Consider the following 20,828-nt stretch of genomic DNA (forward strand, 5'->3'; position numbering starts at 1 on the left):
ACAAAATCAAGAAGAAAGTATCACTAATTGATGTCGCAATACCATGGGACAGAAGAATAGATGAGAAAGAAAAAGAAAAAGTTGATAAGTATCAAGACCTGAAAATCGCAATAAGAAGGATATGGAATATGCCAGTGGAAATTGTACCCATAATCATAGGAACACTAGGCACGATACCAAGATCCCTGAGAAGGAATCTGGAAAAGCTAGATGCCGAAGTAGCTCCAGGACTCATGCAGAAAAGTGTGCTACTAGAAACAACCCACATAGTGAGAAAAGTGATGGACTCCTAAGGAGGCATGATGCAACCCGGAACCACACACTATAAGACGACCCAGTCGAATAGGAGGACTGTGATAGACAAAAAAAAAGTATAATATAATAATAATAATAATAATAATAATAATAATAATAATAATAATAATAATAATAATAATAATAATAATAATAATAAAAGGATATATTTCACTCTTCTGTGTTTTCCTTCCTCAAGACAAACAGAAAGGGGGAAAAAGACACTATCAGAAAATGGCAGATTTCGTATAAGTTAAGCAAGTCAAAATCTTGGATCTTTTTAAGTGAAAGGCTGCGGTAAAGTGCTTGAAATATTTACCTGTCGAAATATTAGGTAACAGTTGAAGACAGTATCAATATTGCGGTTTCTCATTTGCATAATTAAAATATTAGACTTTTAATGTCATCTTTGCGGTCTCGCCAATAAAGGTTAGTGCTTGTATATTTTTTAAACACTGCTGAAAAATGAAGTCGTTTTTATTTAACTACAATGCTAACAGAACTTTTCCTTGTCTAAAATCTTACTTTTAATGTCATTTATGCAGTCTTTTCAATGAAGTTTAGGTGCTTGAATATTTGTTAAGAATTACAGAAAAACTGGCCTTGTATTTTTCACCTACAATACTAACGGAACTCCCTATTTTCTGATAACTGGGACATAAGAATAAGGGACTGTTCACACGCACGTATCTAATACAGATATAAAAATATATGTAATGTCATTTATTTTATCTATGAATCAACGGAATCTTCTGATAAGCGAATTACCTCTGTGTTCTCTGAGCAACGATGTACCTGCGAGTGACAAACCATCCTATTATTCTCGTCATTGGTCCGACTTCACTTTCATTTTTTAAATCACTTCCGTTTCCCAGCTTTTATGGATGACTGTCTGCAAGGGAGACAGATTCATCACGTGCAATGATTCATTAAAGGCCTAAATAGAAAGTCAGGAATGTAGAAGATCTGCGAGAATGACAGGAATTTGTCTAATGTCGTCCTATCACTTGGCAGTGACAAGGCGTTATTTGCTCTGCAAAAGTCAGTGTTTTCATTTAGTCATCATTCATTTTGTATGCAGTGAAAGATGGTTGGAGTTTTTTTCTTTTTGTTATGAAGTTCGTGTTTTTTGAATTGACATTTGACATTCGTTTGCGATTTTGTTCAGATTTTGCAAATACACACACACACATATATACAGTATATATGAATGTAGTATGTTTGTATGTGCGTGCCTGTCTTAATGTGTGTCTTTGAATGTGTATTTCGATGTAAACAGTCTATTTGCATCTTCCAGTGCATGTTTTGCAACAAGTCGGTGATGAACTCGTACACCTTTGCCTTGTACAGTTAAAGAGAGACTTTTTCTAACATTTTTGCAAAAACCGTTATATATTCTAAGAGATTACCCAGAAGCAGTAACAACTACAAAACTAGTTTAATTAGTGTCCCCGAATCTCATCTGAAACTCAACTCAAAAAGCACATACCAAGAGGTTCCAAGGATACCACAAGCACGTTGAAGCCCTCCCCCATCATATTTTTTTTGCCTGCCACTCATTGCAGCTGCCAATGCCTGTCTGGCATTTATTGATACCCCAGTGGGCATTAATATAGCGGTCACCAGTCCGTCGTCCGCCGCTCAAGATCTTTCTGGAAAGGTTAAGGCCGAGCAAGATGGCCGTCCGCTGGACCGGAAGCCTCTCGAAGGCGTATGTCCACTGCAGTTCCGTCTGCATTCTGTATTTCCGCTTTTCTGGTCCGCCCCTCACCTTTCTGCCCCTACCTCCCCCGTAGACACTGCTGCGGTATTTTATTCTTCCTCTTTTTTATGATCGGTGGTACGAGAATGGCTCTTTTTTTTCCGCTCCATCATTTTCCCCTTCTTCGGGCTCCATAACAAAGGTAGATAATGAGTTGGGGTCAAGTGTACTTTTTCCGCTTTCGGGTTGAAGGTGAGGACCTTGAGCATTTATTATAAACGCCATTTTTTTTTCGATATACCCAGATTTTTTTCGGTGTAAAAGTCAGCTGTGATCACACGCCGTAGACGTGACAGAATAATGGTCTAATATGCCATCGCTTTCCGACATCTTAATTCTTATACTAAGCAAATTACTAAAATTACGGACGCATAATTTTCAACAGCATAGCTAAAAACTTTTTAAATGTGATAATTAAGATAAATCTAAATAGTTAGGGTTTTAATGACGTCACCATCAGCGATCATTAATATACAATTTCTTCTTATGGCATTTATTTGGTTGCGCAGCCAACATTGACATTAAATTGAGATTCGTTGTTTTTGTCGTTATCTCTGAATGTTCTCTATGCACTGCATTGTTCTTTTACCAGGTGCCCCCTATTTGGGGCTGCTGTTAACGAGCGAGAGCTCGTGCTGGCACGGGGCCAATTATTCAGGCAACAAAAACTATCAGACACAGCCGGTTCTGAATCCGAAGTAAAACGTTTCATTTACATAAACGGGATCTGACGCCACGGTTCTGTTCTCACTTTCTCTTCTTCGTCGGTCCTTGGTGGGTATGCTCCTTGCACAATGCAGGACGACGCATTGGGGCTGGAATGCATCGCTGGAAGTTTTGGAAAAGACGAGCGGAATCGATCAGGAGAAGCTCGAGTGATCCTCGACCTTTGGACTTTTAAAGGTGTTTCCTTAACATCTGGAATGTTATCCTTCAGGGGAAATGCCCATATCAGTTCCTGTGTAAGACTGGGACGTTCAGTATAAATTCCACGCTTGCTGGGTCAAGACCTTTACCGTTATTAGATTTTATAACAGGAGCCATGACACTCTTTCAGATTTTCCCTGTCAGCTGAAACGTTCCTTAGTTCTTTGGCGTCGAAATATGAATGACCAGTGACACTTGCTGATGAAATTATCGGCAGTCTTGTGAAGGGATGAAAGTTTTCTAATTTTAATCCATTCACGACTTGATGACTTCAGCCGTTATAATGGACTTTTCCAGTTATCCATAATTACTGATGTTCTCCCTTTGCCATTTATATCAAAACGTGAGTTGGTCAGTAGAAACTATTCTTAGAGCAAAAAGTTTCATGAGAGCTTATTAATTCGTGATGACCGTGATTCCGCTTCGTTGGGCAGAGAGAGAGAGAGAGAGAGAGAGAGAGAGAGAGAGAGAGAGAGAGAGAGAGAGAGAGAGAGAGAGAGAGAGAGAGAGATGTAAAGTAATACAAGGAAAGGAAGATTTATTTAGTTGATGAATTACGCTATAGATATTAAAGCTCTGTTTTGGTAATATAAAATATCTGTATTTCGTGGTTTTAGAATGAACAAAAATGGCACTTATGTTTTGGGAAACCATATAAATTGTGAAATCAACAAACTAACAAACTTCACCTAGGATAGCCTATCCATTGGGTGGAGTCTCTTGCACCTGTAGGAATTTCCTGATCTAACTGGACAATGCCTTTATCACTTCTGAGAGAGAGAATAAACCCATTACATTGCATTCATTATTTTATAGGTGGTATTTTTTCTTCTATAAAACTCAGGTTTTCAATCATTCTGGTAAGACCACATTGAGGTTTGAATTCACTAGCCCCTACACCCCTAAGTTATCATCGATTAATGAATGTAGGATATTCTTACCCTTGCCATGCTAACCCTGTTCTCTTTTCCATCATCGTGCTCATCACTTCCATCATCTTTATCATCCTGTTACCCTCTTCTATCTCATCATGGTCCTTTGCCCTCTCTACTCTTCGCATCAGCATCCTTATTCGCTCCAGATCTCGGCGAGAACTTCTCACAGTTACCTTTTTTGCAATACTGTCATATCCTTCTTGGTAAAGGTTGTTAAGCAAAAGACGTTAGAAACTCGAGCGCTCGTCTGAGGGACGACCAGATCTAGTTCAGGAAGACCCGTTAAGAGGTGAACTTCATCTGTCTCTCCTTGCACGATTTCCTTCGATTTAATTCAGGACAGAGATAGCACGAAGGATGGACCAGATGTTTCTCTTCACGAGGCTCACTATTTCATCACATTTATTCAGTTTAGCTGTCGGTAAAATATACCCGTGAAATGATAAAAGAATTTAGTTTTGGAATGACAATCGTTATCATGGATATAATACGTTCTTAGTTTTCTATATCAGTCAGGTAAATCTAACACAAGCGGTTTGCAGGTCTGTCATTTATCGATATTATGTCTATCACCATTGCCATCTTGGGACATCATGAGCCTCGTCTTGCAATTCTTCTTCCTCTTCTTTTATTATTATTATTGCTGTTTTGAGAGCAACATTAACGTCATCATGATTCGTTTAGGAACTAGAGCAAACCGTAAGGGGAAATCGTGATGAGAAAAATTAAATAGAAGACGAAAAGAAGGCCTAAATTTTGAAAAGGCAATGGAAACATAAAAGTATAGATATCAGTTAAGACCAATTTCTAGACTTGAGAATGAATAGGTCTTCCGCTTGCAATTTGAAAGCTTCCTTCATGCAACCTAGATAATACCGCAGACTAGTAATAAATGGAACGTTGCACTTCCACTATTTTGAGCTGCCAAATATTTCGAAAGAAAATGCTTCATTAGTTTGCAGATGAGAGATTTTATGAACAGGCTTCTCATTTAAGCATATTTGTTTGTCTATGTCATTTGTCTATGTATACATATATGTGTGTGTGTATGAATTATACGTATATATATATACATTAATAATTATATATATATATATATATATATATATATATATATATATATATATATTACTGTATATATATATACATATATATAATATATTTCAAGCATGCATCCATATATATATATATATATGCATATATATATATATATATATATATATATATATATATATATATATATATATATATATATGCATGCTTGAAATCACTAAGCCCATGGTGTATATATGCATATGTACCCCATCTGCATGTGTATATATATATATATATATATATATATATATATATATATATATATATATATATATATATATATATATATATATTATATATATGCACATTTGCATACATATTACGTATATATATATATATATATATATATATATATATATATATATATATATATATATATATATATATATATGTAAAAAAGTTTCTTTCGACGGTAACAGTAAAAAACTTGGGGAGATTGACAGAAGAGATTTTCATTATTCAGAATTTTCTCGGTCGAAGAGATTAACATGCGTCCATTTTGTTCAAGGTTCATGACATTTTGTCTTGAAATGTCATTCATATTTTTGGCATGTTCTTTCTGTCTCTGTTTGTTCCTTCAATTATAAATCAATGTCAAAGTTGTTACAGCGATATCAGAAATGAACCACTTTTTATATAACTTGACTTTCAGGACTTTACTGATTTCTTCCTTTAGGTTGAGTATCATTTCCTTTACTGAAATTATTTCTTTTTTCTCTTAAGTCTAATTCCTAAGCATTATCCTCAAATATTACTATTTTTTTCGTGACACATGGCGTGGACAAGAATAACCTTTATACTCTCCTTCCGCACACACACACACACACACACACACACACACACACACACACACACACACACACAGATGGTAAATAGATTTTAGAACTTAAAACCCTTATTATCTTTTGTCCTCTTAGCATTTTTAATCGTTTATTCAACCTTTTTAATGTATGTGATAACGCATATTTGTTCACTGGTATCCAAATCCATGTCTTTTCAATTTTTTTCATATGCCATATTTAATTACTAAATGTCGTAATTCTTGTTTTTGGCGTTTCTGAAATATTTGCCACAATCTTGAACCACATTGGTGATAGTGTTTATATGATTCCGCAATGAAACGCTCTTCAGATTTTGTATTATTTTCCCCATCTCGTAACCAAGGGTATAATTTATACTTAATTTGATAAAAACTAATGTTTAAATATTTTTGTAATGCATCCCGTATCTTGTAACCAACATGACAGTGTACACATATTCACATATCTTTTCCAGATAAGGCCTGGATGAGATGCCTTAATCAATGCACGTCTAAAACACCACCAACATATATAACGTTGTTCTTAGATATTAGATTTTTTCTAGAAACGGTGACCTAGGGGTGAGTTGAACCTCTCTCCTAGAAGCAGACCTCCCAAAGGTCTCATTTTATTAATGCCACATATTTGGGCTGATCCTCCCGCAAGGTGAATCGGATCTACAAGAGATCATTTTAACCCCCTCCTCCCAGTGTATATTCTCTCCCCCCCTCCCGCCAAAAAAGTTTCCATTAGAGTCAACTTTGACCTATCGGACACTTACCTCGTTTTCGGATCGCCATTGTCCCCTCCCCCGTTCCAGGACCCAATAATAGGTGGGTCCTGGTATGTGCCTTAGAGGCTCAGCAACGCACACTGCTGGTTCTATTGCTGCTACTTCCCCCCCACCGGCCCCCACCCCTGCACCCAGAGAATACCGACCTAACAACCTCTACCGCAAGTGGCAGCCAGGCTGGTCCAGGTATCCGTCCGTACAAGGTGATCAAGACAGGTAAAGCTCACGCGGTGGTACATAGGTCGTGTCATTTGTACAGTTATCGAGTGGAGAGAATCGATGAGTTATCAGTGTGGCTCTGGAGCCTCAATCTTACTTTATAAATCATGGATGAGAAGTGATACATGGATGAGAACTGAGACGAGTAATTTGTCAAAGTATTTATTAGCGATGGTAAAATCTCTCTCTCTCTCTCTCTCTCTCTCTCTCTCTCTCTCTCTCTCTCTCTCTCTCTCTCTCTCTCTCTCTCATTTATCATAGGCCTCATTATATAAATACACGTTTATGTGGTTAGTTAAAAATATACAGGCATATTCAAGTAAGCGTGCTTGATTATTCTCAAATTTATCTATAATTTTTTTGCAGAACTAAATAATAACAGATGCTTAGATAAAGGGGACACTATGTCGCCTTTGGACTGGACGTGTGTTTCCTACATTTGTAATTTACTACTGTGCTTTGTTCTTCAAATGGGATCCTTGGTGGTTTACAGTTCAGTGTCAAGATTTTTTTTTTTTTTTAGGTTAATTTGAAAATCTTGGTAGCTTGACCACCTGAGGTGACCTGTGTTTAGCTTTAGTCTTTGTACCCTGAATAAAACATGCGTAGGAGTGGTCTGTCTTGAAAGGATACTGAGTGATTCTTTGTTTCAAAATGCTTTTTTGTTTTTATGTAATGCTAACTATTGTTAATGCCACTTTGTTCGATCCTAGTTTTTATTTTTTCACAGTTATTCTTATTTTTATGTAAATGATCCATACCATGAATACAAATTCAGCATAGCATTGGTACGAAACTACCCAAACCATATCAAATTTTAAATTCAACTTGTGACCTAACTCCGTTTTTGGTTACTTATCTTGGTAAGGAAGGAGATCCACATACCTCGTAAAGGTGACAAGGCCTACCGGCTTCCAGGAAGCGAAGATACTGGAACAATAAGGGCACTTCCATGGCCCGAAGCTCATTGGTTTCCAGAGCGAGCGGCACTGCTCTTAGACAGCAAAATTGAGAGGAAGGTGAGAGACTGGAGAAGGAAGGAGGTAGGTGCCGGGAGGGGGGAGGGGATGGAGTGGATAGCAAGAGAGAGAGAGAGAGAGAGCGAGCGAGAGAGAGAGAGAGAGAGAGAGAGAGAGAGAGAGAGAGAGAGACTACAGAAACCTGAAGTCCTTGAAGGCTATTTCCAGGGGGCGTCGACTTCAGGTTTGGTTGTCTGTAGGAGAGAAATTTCTGGTCTCCTGCTCTCAAGATTTAAGGATTATGTGTTTGCTGTTCTAAAAATGAGAAATTCTTATCCTAGTGGAGGGTATAGAATAATCCTGAGTTGCTCGGCATTACTGCTTTGATATTTTGCTATATTTTCCTTCGTACAGTTTTCCAGATTTTTCTTATAGTATACCTTTTGGAAGTAGTATATCTTGACCGAGTCATCTGGTTTTTCTAATGAGCCCCCACCCAGTCAATTCGACATTTTACCAAATTCAACTAAATTATTTTGTATGGGGCACATCAAGTATCCTATCCTATCTATTATGTTGAAATTTAGGCCTACATATAATTTCACATCCCTTGTAGTTGATTCCTTGGAAGGGTATGTTTTCTTTTTGATGGTATAATTCTCATAGACATTTTTCCCTAGAATGGAACACAACATTCGAATACAGTAACTTATAACATCACAGGAATAGCAGGGAATTTGTCAAAGAACTTGTTTCATCTGGAGTTTGCAGCGATTTGTCACTTCTACCCTTCGTTTGCAGTGTAGAGCTCTGGTCGATTTGACAACAAAATCTTTAACACTGGAAGGAAGGTAATTTTTTCCTCCAGAAACCATAATTCATAACGAAGGTTTGCCTCAAATGAAAATTTCCCCCTCTATACTTAAGCTGCACATTTTCAAAAGTCAAAAGTTCTTTTGTAATTCGCACAAGCCAAAGAGCTAGTCTAACTTGTAGTGGTGAATCAGAATTTTTTTGGGAGTTGTAAAAAGAGAACAACAAAGGAAACACGATGCTTCACTCTTCGGAGCAGTTATCTACCTGTAGAAATGTACTTCACTCTCAGAGCACCCGTCCAACGCCTGCCCCCTTTCCCCCACTTCGTGGATCTTTTTCTTTTTTCTTTCTTTTTTTGAGATCGGAACGTGCCCTTTACAGTCTCCTTATGCAGTACCCCCTTACTCCGAATGTAGGATTGCTCTAAGGACACCAGAGAGCACCCGGACACTTGCTGGGGGACTGGGGGCGATCAAGGACTGGAGGTAGTGGTAGGGGTACCAGCGAGGACCCGCCAGGGTAAGAGGGTGGAGCCGTAGGAACACAGGAAGGTCCTTGGAGCTGTCTTGGTGGTGCAGGAGCTCCTGTGACCAGGCCAGTCGGTTAGTCGGTGTGCGTACGGACAGTCGCCTCACCAAGGGACTCTTTTATCACCAAAGGGCTCGCGCCAAAAATTCTCTCTCCCCCCTCAGAAGGAAGGAAGGAGCTTTTAAAGCTTCCTTGCTGTGAGAGAAGAGGATTTTGAAGGATTTTCGTTCAAGCTTGTAAAAGGTACTTCAGATCCTGCTGCTGTTGATAATACTGCTGCTTTTACTGCTATTTTCTACTTTTTCCTCATTCACGTGTGTTTCTCGGAAGTGACCAGTTGACGAAAGTGAATTTTCTTAAGTGATTCTTCATTGTACTTAGTGGTTCAAAGTTAAAAGGATAAGTGAAATGATTTTCTGCCGCCTCATGGGTACTTTGTGCCAGCAATATATATATATATATACAGTATATGTATATATATATATATATATATATATATATATATATATATATATATATATATATATATATATATATATATATCTATATAGACACATATGAGAACTTTAACGTTTTTAGTATTATATATATAATACATACAAATATATATATATATATATATATATATATATATATATATATATATATATATATATATATGTATATATACAAATCTATATATACATATGTATATATATACATGCAGGATTTTATACGTGTGTGATCTGACATTTTTAACTTAATGTATATTGTGCGTAACATACGATACTCGTATATGTGTATAATATATATACATTTTACACTTATAACTACACTCATGGACACAGGCGAGTTTTCTATGTATATATATATATATATATATATATATATATATATATATATTCAGTATATATATATTTATTATATATGTATGTATGTATATATATAATATGTATATGTTATATATATATAATCTACTAGCCACTTTGTGGTGACAAGCGTATCCGAAAAGTGTGAAGAATTCGAGAATTTGAGCAGGCACTGTGGCTATTACAATTATACATACATACATATATATATAAATATATATATATATATATATATATATATATATATATATATATATATATATATATATATATATATATATATATATATATATATATATACATGCACATATACGCATGGAACTGGAATTCATAGCAATAATTTTGAAAAAATTAAACTTTTCTTCAGTTACATATAATTTAAGTGAGGTTATGCATGGTTCTAAGCCAAATTAGTCTTTGGGTATCATTTAACATAAAATACTGCTTGTTAGGATTTCAGTGTCTAAAGATTTTGTTTGTTTATTTCGTTTACCTTGAATTCTACTTAAACTGTCATAACTTCATATATCTCTATACCTTAATTTTCCAACTTTATATAACACTGAATTTTTTGCACTGGAAATCTGTTTTAGATGGAAATCTGTTTCGACACTTGAGAAGTAAAATGATTATACTGTTGTATTAAAGGTAAATATGGCAATCATTTTGGCTCAAGACACGTACAGTACTGAAGTTGAATTATGATGTATATAAACTTTACTGACATATACCATAGGTGATTGCGATATTTAGTGATTTTCTTTTCACACTTATGGGTAATAGATATTTGAGGATCATTGTATTTGTAATACAGAATTAATTCATTCACTCTCTGATACTGGCGTCGATCTGTATCAAAGAATAAATTCACCAGATGGTACACTCTTTAGAGTTAAAATGGCTTATATCAGTAACTGATACCTTCATTGTTGTAACAGAAGAAGCAGCCAAGTAGATGAAATAATCTACAGTAGACAATATTTACATTTGCCAGAAGAAAGGGAGTCCTCTTTGTTGCCACGAATAAAGGCCGTTTAAGTACGTACGAAATATCTTGCCGTAGTCCGTTCGCACAATTAACCTTAGGCAATCTTTACGCTAAAGTTCAAAGGAGAGTTTCAAGTTTCGATGTTAACCTTGAGTCTTTTTTGCTTATTCATTTTTATCTTCTTTTTTTCTCTTTATTTCTTCCTTTGTGCTCTTTAAATCCAATTATATGGCGACCTTTAAATGTAATTCCTTTTGGCAAGACAAAATAAATGGTGATTTTAAGTAGATATTCTGAATGCACATAAACGCACAAGCACACACACACACACACACACACACATAAATATATATATATATATATATATATATATGTATATATAATGGTCACCTTACTATCATAAGCTTCAGATTTGAATCACAGGCGAGGGCGTAGCGATATATTCATGATCTTTCAAAAACTGCTGCACCTATGTTGACCTAAGTAAAAAATTATGTACCTGTAATGGGCTACATCACTCGCTCTAGAATTGAAGCCACCTACACTACACACTAAAGGGAGTTGACGCTTTAGCTCTCTCTCTCTCTCTCTCTCTCTCTCTCTCTCTCTCTCTCTCTCTCTCTCTCTCTCTCTCTATGTATGTATATATATATATATTTATATTATATATATATATGTGTGTGTGTGTGTGTGTGTGTGTGTGTGCGCGCGCGCGCTCCTGCGCATAAGAGCCCGTGCACGTGCGTATGTGCAGGTGTACATAGTTACTTAGTAAAGGAAGAAAAGTACATGCTGTGGAAGTTCCTGTTCTTGTACAGGAAGGGACACTGAAGCCTTGGACGATTTCATTCCGCATTAAGCGTGATAGTTTACAAATGTGACAAAAACTTGTAGAATATCAAACACGTTAGATGAAATGTAGTGTGACAGACCTGTCCTCTTCGCTATAATCACATGACTGGAGCCCATATTGTTCTGTAATAGATAAAAAAACGAGGTTTATGAGACTCTTGTCGTTAGCCGCTTGTAAGTAAACAAAAGAGCATTTGTCAGTTTGAAAACATAGAAACTCAATAACGGGAGTAGGAGCAAGGGGCATTTATGTATTACATAAAAAAAAACTTAAGGAAAATTATCGGTATTTGAACCTTCCCTTTGTGACCTTGGTCCTGCTGAGCGCTTCTGTCTTTCGCCAGACTGCAAGAGAAAATTCTTAGCTTGGGATGTAGGAAATGATAGTCACAGGCTATTGTCCAAGGTCTTGTAATGAGATTGGTTTGCGAGGTGTATAATTTTTAGTGACCCTACTTTTTTTTCAAGTGGGGCGGGTGGGGGGGGTGGGGAAGTTGTTGGGCATGAGAAGTAAGATTGGACGTGTGATTCATTTTATTGCATAAAACGTACTGCTTGAAGCAATGGGAGAGAGATGAGGAAGGTTGGGTATGTTATTCGGTTTATTACTTATGACGTAATACATTTTATTTATTTGTTTATTTATTTACTTATTTATTCATCTATTTATCTACTTAGCATTACCTGCATGAACTAACCTAACATGTTTGCCTTCGACTAACAAAAAATTGTCTTGAGAAAATTTCTAGTTAATTCTTAAAAGAATAATTACGTAAAATACTAAAGTTTCGTTCATTAGTTAAAGAATAATCTCAAGGCAAAAAGTAAACAAACTAAAGAAAGAGCCTAGTACTCTAAAAAAAAGATATACTCTCTTATTAGTTGACGTTAGTGGATAATTGTAGTCGTATGACCTTAGTAACAACTTTGCGCCTTATTCGGTAAAGATATCTGACAGCGCCAGATAATTCACAGTCTGTAAATCAATTTCTTTATTATTGTCATCCGTTGGATTCGTAGATCTTTCGTTTGTGAAGGACAGACAAAACGTGACTGCCCAGTAATAAAAAATAAGAAAAAAAAATAAAAGGTAGCCCTCCTCTCCCGAAACATTCTCCATTGTTGGAAACATTCTGGGCATCAAATACTGCAACCTACGTCCGTAAACAAGCAGGTGAATTATAACTAATTGCACATAATGACAGTTGTGGAGTTACGCAAAAGACAATAATGACTGACGCTGTCACCGTTCAATTTCACCAAAATACCCCATTGAAGACCTGTTGACCTTTCCTTGTAGAACGGCGTTTAACTTTTCAAAGCAAGGTTATGTATAGCCGTTTAAGTCTCCCCGTGAGAATGGTAATGATTTGAATAATCATAACTAGTTTGGCCTCACCTCAGTGATTATGGCATGGATTATTGTCATCCTGATTGGTATAATTATCATCACAATTGCAGTCAGTAAAAAGGCCACATTTCTTTCTGATAAAAAGCATTTTGCGTCAGCATCAGTATGATGATGATGTGAAAATTGAAAACCATTTTGAAAGAGCTTGAATAAATACAATGAAAATCACCATTAGTCAGAGTAATTATGATGATTGTTACAGTGGTAAAGGTGGCCAGAAGAAGGCTAGAATACTGTGTTGGGAGCAATACCGTTGTGACTGGTCATTTTACTTCAAAGTTTACCTCAGATATAGGGAGTCATTTTGTATCGCATGTCTCGCAGTCCCTGCAGCTGACCTCCAAAGATAAAGCGAGGGAGGTGTTTCATCGTTATAAGTTATTATCATTATTTTTTTTAAGCGTGTTTGCTGACTTTATGCTCCGTTTTAAATTACTTCACAGCATTTGAGGAAACGTCACGAATGTGCATTTTCAGAATTTCCATTGTTTTATCGTTATCATCTTTTTTTCTGGAATTCAATTCAAATTTTCCATTGTTCATTTTCCGAATGTTTTTGCTTTTTATTATATTTTAAGGTAAGAAGAAAAAAATTTCTTTTAAGAGTATGTTTCTCTTTGTTTAATTTTCTGAATTTGATTACTTCATAAACACCTAATTTTTTTATAAGTCGCTTTTAACTCTTATGTACATTTTTTGTTTGTTTTGTGACTTCATTCTTCCCCTTTCCTTTCCATTGTTTGACAGCATTGTCTCTTTGTTTTACGAAGATAACAGAGACTGGCTAAAAAGAGCCCCAGTCTTTCGTTTTATGTGGTATTAAGAAAAGGATTTAAATAATGCTGTCCCTGTAACGTTTGGAGAGAGGGTGGTCATAGGTTATAGAGACAAAAATAATGGGAATTTTAATCCTGGGGATACAAAAATAAGAAATAGTTCGGGCTTTATTAATGTTTTGCTGAAATTTAGTTGATTAAACAATTTTTCTTTATCTGGAATTCTGCTTTATATTATGATGAATCATCCCAGTTCAATTACCAACAACTAACACTTTTTCTCCACCACTTACACTGTTCCTCTTTCTCAGCCTTCTCTTCCTCCTCTATTTCTTTCCTTTCTTAATCATATTCTTCTTCCTCCTGCCATACACAACGCCATGTCATGGCAGATCATCTCAAGCTTCCCAAACTTCCTACAGAGTCTCACCTTCGGTGTTGCTGTAAATCAAGTGGACAATTCCAACAAAATCACTAGACCATTTCATGGTCAGAGGTGATTTTTATAGACATGGAACTACTGCGTGTTTTGGGAGCGTTACCGTCAACACTTGAAGGTTTCAAGTTTACGTGCCAACACGCACATTAGCTACATCCGTTTTGTGTGTTTATTAGAAGGATTTATGACGTATGGTCATTTAAAAATGCTTTGGTATGACAAATGGGGGCGTTTGCAGCATGAAAGTTATTTATGTGGATTCGTTGTGTTTCTTCTTCTTCTTCTTCTTCTTCTTCTTCTTCTTCTTCTTCTTTATAAGGAAGTAATTTCATCTTGGATGGCTTGTTTGTGCTTGGTTCTAATGTATTTTATTTCTCCAAGTCATTCCTATCATTAATTCTTTCTGTAGATGAAGTCATCTAGTGATCGTGGGGCCTTTGGTTTGTAATTTATTCTTTTCTGTTTTTGTTTATAATTATCTTTTTTTTTTTTTAACTTTCATTCAACAACTTTATTCTGTCTTTTATTTATCTTCATTCTTGAAGTTCACTGATCTCCTGCCATTGCACTATTTTAGTCATTCACGATTGGATGTGAATTCAATTTCTGTTTTGTCTGCCATATAGATATAGTATGTTCCTAACTACTTTTTGATATATGTAGGGGACTTTTTGTCTTAAAACGTATTTTTATATCTACACTTTAAAGATTCAAATATAAGAAAAGCAAGAAAAAATAATAACTTTGAGTACGATAAATAAAATGAAATAAAAAGAGATATGGCAACAACGATAAAGTTACGGTAAATAAAATGAAATAAAAATATGGTAACAACCGATAAGTTACGGTAAATAAAGTGAAATTAAGAAAAGGTATGGCAACAACAAATAAAAAAAGTTTCCCAAGACCTTCTTGCTCTATGGCGCAAGAGAAAGAAGAAAAAAATGTCAAAAAAATATGTTGCCAGTGATTTAAGGCAGCTCAGCTGCAACCCATACACGACAAGAATAGCCTATAGCAACTTCTATTGAGGCCATTACCGTCATGTCTACTCTGCCGTTGTTCTTTGCGGTAACTGTCTGAAGCGGTGTTATGATTTGTTTCCCGTTAGTCGTTTGGGAAACCGAAAGTGTTGCGGTACTTCTATCGAATTGTTTTGTTTTATTTACTGTAATCGGAAATTAAAGTTTTTGAAGACCGAGCTCACGTGACGTTCTCTCTCTTTTTGATTGGATACACACAGACACACACACGCATGCATGCATACATACATACATACATACATACATACGGTATAATATATATATATATATATATATATATATATATATATATATATATATATATATATATATATATATATATATATATATGCATATAATAAATTAGATGTTTAGATGTTCGTAAATAAAATGAGAGAGAGAGAGAGAGAGAGAGAGAGAGAGAGTATGAAGAAACGAGCAGCTCATTGCTGACACCACAACGAGGTCTGCTTAAAGATGCAACAAACCACAAGAGCTGCAATGGGAACGCTTTCCTAACGCTCCTCAGAAACCGTGTGCTCTTTCCTTCTCTCTGTCTTTCATCTCGGATGGAAAGAGAGGGAGGGTGCTCCCATTTTACACCTATTTTTTTATGCATGTCTGTATGTATGAAGATGGTCTCAGTGCACTCATTTACACGCGTGTATGTATGTATGCATGTATAGATATATGTCTGTGTGTACGTACACTACATAAATACGGGTGGAGTGAGGTATATATTAATTTAACTAAGGATTGTAGCTTAATGCAATCATGAAAACAAACATACGCAAACACACATCGGTGTTATTCCCGAGGTAGAAGGAATTGGGTACCAAAAGGTTAACGTTTGGGAACATATAAAATATATCACGGTTATGTTATATATATATATATATACGAGTATATATATATATATATATATATATATATATATATATATATATATACTGTATATATATGTATGTGTGTGTGTGTTTGTGTGTGTATGTGTGTGGTGGGGGGAGGTAGGGGGGAGTTGATTGTATAGAGCTCTTAAACTCAATGTCATTTAGTTAGTCTAAGTAAATTGTGTTATGTTTTGCTACCTAACGTTGGTGTGATGTTTCTTTTCTTATTAGTTATTGAAGAGTTTGTGTTTTAAATTTGTGTTGAAGGATGTTTTCACATTACATTTTCATTTTACGTTTCTTAGGTTAAAATACAGTAATAAATTAGGATTTTGAATCAGCTGTAGCATACACACAAAATTGTTGTGTCTTTAAAGCCACATATTTTGTTATGCTGTTTCTTTGTTGTTGTCTTTAGAAATGGACCTCTCATACAATAATTAATGGACGTATACCCACATACTCTATATACTCATATATATATATATATATATATATATATATATATATATATATATATATATATATATATATATATATATATATATATATATATACATAAACAAAGATATTTATGATTTAACATGATTATAGTGTGACTTCGTTAAACTGAATAATGAATTTCTAGTGAAAACAAACCTCACATGATAAGGAAGTCCGTGCTTTGCTACTTACTAATCTGTAATACAGCTAGAACGTTAATGGTATCTCTTTCAGTATTTTTCATAATTATTAATTTCGAACAACTCGACAGCTGGGGCTTGTTTACCTTGAATGTTGGTATTAACAAACGACAGCAGGTCACCGGGCACTTTTTTTTCCTCTGCTGGGCCACTAGTCTGCAATCCTACCACTTCCAGGGGCCTAGGTACCCTCGACTTTTGCCCTATAACTATACTGTACATACCCTTTAGGAACAAGGGGTAGATTGCTGTGCGGTTGGGTTGCGGGACAGGGATTTAACTTTTCAATTTCAGTCATTTGGGACATCATGAAAGTAATGTTTCATTCATCATATTACTTTTGTTATTACTTTGATTCGGTCAAAACATTAATTTCTTTGCCCAAGATTTGCTTTTTCTCTCTCTCTTTTTCTCTCTCGCAAGGTAATATTGACCCCTCATTGATAAGTAACGTAATGCCATTTAAATGATAAAGTCGTACAGAACATCTTTTGTATTCTTTTTTCTATTATGTGTGACTGCAATCATCGTTTACAATTACCTTGCCTTGCAATGATCCTGTGAATTAGGAAAAATACAGTGTTTGTCACTGGAGATGACAACAGAGGAATTTCTTCACGAGAATTAAAAAGCAATTTTACCTTTATGTAGTGAATTATATTTTTAGCGACTTACCTTGTTAGGTATTCATAATGGAAAACGTGTTTCATATCTCTTAGGTTTGCACCGACTAAGTGAGATTTATCGTGGAAAGGGAAAATAATCTGAAAGATAGGTTTTTCGTTATGAACTATAAGCCAGTCAGAGGAGAATAGATTGCATAGTGTCAAACAGCGCAGAACAATCAGGGAAAACGCCTGGCGCTATCGGGCTCTTAGTCTTAAATAAAAAAAAAGACGAGACATTATTTGAACTCGTTTTATCTCAATTTTGTACTCAGTCCATGTACTTCCTGAATTAGAACGAAAAATGTCAAACTCTGAGGGACAAACAATAAAAAAAAAAGGGAAGAAGAGGAAGAAATAGAGGTGGGTCTTGGGTCTAGTCCCAAAAGATAGAAAGTAAAACTAGAGCCAAGGCTAATTGGTGGAAGTTGGTGGATTTGCTCTGCCTTTTAGAGCACCTGAAAGTCTTCCGGTCGGACGGCTCAGGGAGGTTGAAAGTTGGGGTGGTGGGAGGAGATGGAAGGAGTGTAGAGGGTTTAGTTGGGTGGGCGTTTGGGGAGGGGTGTGAGACGCTATTGGGAGGAACGGATAACTTAATAATTTGACTGATTTTGTAAACAGGCAGACCCTTCAAGGGTTGAATGACGTAAATACTGATCTGATATAGAATTTCTTACTTAACTGTCTCTAAAATTTACAGTTTTATTATTTAGATAAGAAAATGTTAACTCTCTGTGAACCAGTTGGAAATGAAGATATCTATGTTTATCAATTTATTTATTGTTATTTGATAATTCATAAATTTAAAATTTATTCGCCCACTTATCCACAAAATTCTTAAAAGAGGTTTTGGATCATCTTAACAAAAATTTAAAAAAAGAAGAGTAGTAGGTACTGTTTTTATTCACGTTTCTCATTCTGAAGAAATTTCCAACATAAGTAAAAGACCTTTAAAAAATTATCTGTCGCTTTTCAATAAAGAGTAACAGTAATTTACTTCATAGGTAACATTCCTAATTAATGGGACAGTGGTGAGAGTAAGATAAGAGGCATTGCATTAGGTCGAATTATAGCATTTATTATGAATCATTCGTCTAAGAAGTTTTCTTCCATATATCTCCTCTTCTAAATTCAGATTTATATTTTCAAATAACTGGCTCATACTAATTTTGGAGAAACCTTTCTGTCTCTCATGACCTTTGACCATGTTCATTGTGACGCCAATGTGCGCCAACAAATCAACTGTTGTTTTCTGTGTCTTTTGATTTGTATATTTTTTTTTAAATTGGTACATTTGTCAAATCTGTATATTTTCGAAATTGGCATATATTGAAAATATATATAGTTTTCAAATTGGCATATTTACATTATGCAAATTTCAAATCTATCTTGTATTATACAGATATGTATATATATATATATATATATATATATATATATATATATATATATATATATATATATATATATATATGAATGGTTGCTTGAATTAAAAAAAAACTCTTGGTTCCTTAAATAATTCTCTTTGACTTTAATGCCTTTAATTATTTCAGAAAGTAAAACATAAGCCATTGTACTGTATGTAGACGCATTCTGTATTGTGTAATTAACTAACGATTGTGGCTTTCCTTTGACAGCTAGGGCGTGAGCCACGACGAACGGAAGGCACCAAAGCACAATGGGTTGGCCGGTGAAGTTGCTTTTCATGTCCTTATTAGGTGAGTACAAGTTCTGCTTGTTTGTTTGTTTACTCGCGCAATTATTTGTTTCTTTTTGTACGCGCTGTCTTTATTGATTTGTCGCTTTTGAGTGGGAAGGACTTTTATGCAGTAGTAGTATACAGCGTATCTTTGTGTTTTTGCATATGTACATATATTTTTGTACACACATATACGTATATATATATATATATATATATATATATATATATATAATATATATATATATATATATATATATATATATATATATATATATATATATATATATTCGTATACATACATACATACATACTCATATATATATATATATATATATATATATATATATATATATATATATATATATATATATATATATATATATGTGTGTGTGTGTTTGTGTGTGTGCGGGTTGGGTGTGTGTGTGTGTGTGTGTGTGTGTGTGTGTGTGTGTGTGTGTGTGTGTGTGTGTGGTACGCGCGTGGACGTCTGTGCTCATGAGTTCCTTTGTGTTGATCTGCATGTTTTTTTAAATTGCATATGTCTTCGATGTACCAAACAGTTTTCATTCTAAGCATTTCCCATTGAAATTATGAATCTTCACGTTTGTAATTGTTGTAAATTCTTCTTTGTTTACTTCGTCGATCCTAGAATTCTTACTATGTTTATATAGAATGTCGAACCCAATTGATGTATGAAAATATAAAACCTATTATATGTTGGGATATGCAACGCCATTGCTGTTTGTAATGTGTATAGAAAAGAAAATGTTTTCATTGTTGAAATTATGGTCATGCATTTCAAATTGTCTACATAGAATGTCTTATGGCCTTTAATTATTTGTGGATGATTCATTGGATATGCTTGCATCATACATGAAAGGCTTGCCTTGCCTACGTTGACGCTCTCTCTCTCTCTCTCTCTCTCTCTCTCTCTCTCTCTCTCTCTCTCTCTCTCTCTCTCTCTCTCATAATTCTCTGAAAGCTATTAGGGTCTCGAAAAGGAAAAATACTAAATAAATAACCAATTCTTTAAGAAAAGATCCACATTCCTTATTTTCGCAAGAATAGCAATTGTCTCTAACTTTTATCCTCATTTTGAAATATTTTCCTTTTCTGATAAGGGCACTAGATAGCTGGTAAAAGATAACACGATGGCGATATCCTTACTAGGCTTATTAATTGTCACGTTTTTTGGAGACTGTCGCGTGTGTTTTAGCCATATTTGTCAATTACGTTTCATGACCTCCGTATATGTTTCTTTTCTGTAATTTTATCGTTCTTAGGTTTATAATCTCTGGCTATCATATAATACAGTATCATTCTTCGTTGAAGTTTCATAATGGTTTCATTCTTATGGCACTTACAGAATCTGATTTTACACACACACACACACACACACACACACACACACATATATATATATA

The 20,828-nt window shown here is 35.1% G+C and overlaps 1 protein-coding gene across 15 annotated transcripts in view; it reads left to right on the forward strand.

Moving 5' to 3' along the window:
* Positions 1–20,828, forward strand: part of Cda5 (Chitin deacetylase-like 5) — a 402,422-nt gene that overhangs the window by 194,334 nt on the left and 187,260 nt on the right. For 14 of the 15 annotated variants that reach the window (XM_067086775.1, XM_067086776.1, XM_067086773.1 and 11 more), the window contains one exon: positions 19,340–19,420. In XM_067086775.1, the coding sequence (XP_066942876.1) occupies positions 19,381–19,420 (40 nt within the window). In that variant the 5' untranslated portion in view covers positions 19,340–19,380. Of the gene's footprint in view, positions 1–9,050; positions 9,372–19,339; positions 19,421–20,828 lie in introns of those variants that run through there. The other variant, XM_067086774.1, reaches the window with a different exon arrangement.

The sequence above is a fragment of the Macrobrachium rosenbergii genome, chromosome 43 (assembly GCF_040412425.1).
Source record: "Macrobrachium rosenbergii isolate ZJJX-2024 chromosome 43, ASM4041242v1, whole genome shotgun sequence".
Taxonomy (NCBI): domain Eukaryota; kingdom Metazoa; phylum Arthropoda; class Malacostraca; order Decapoda; family Palaemonidae; genus Macrobrachium; species Macrobrachium rosenbergii.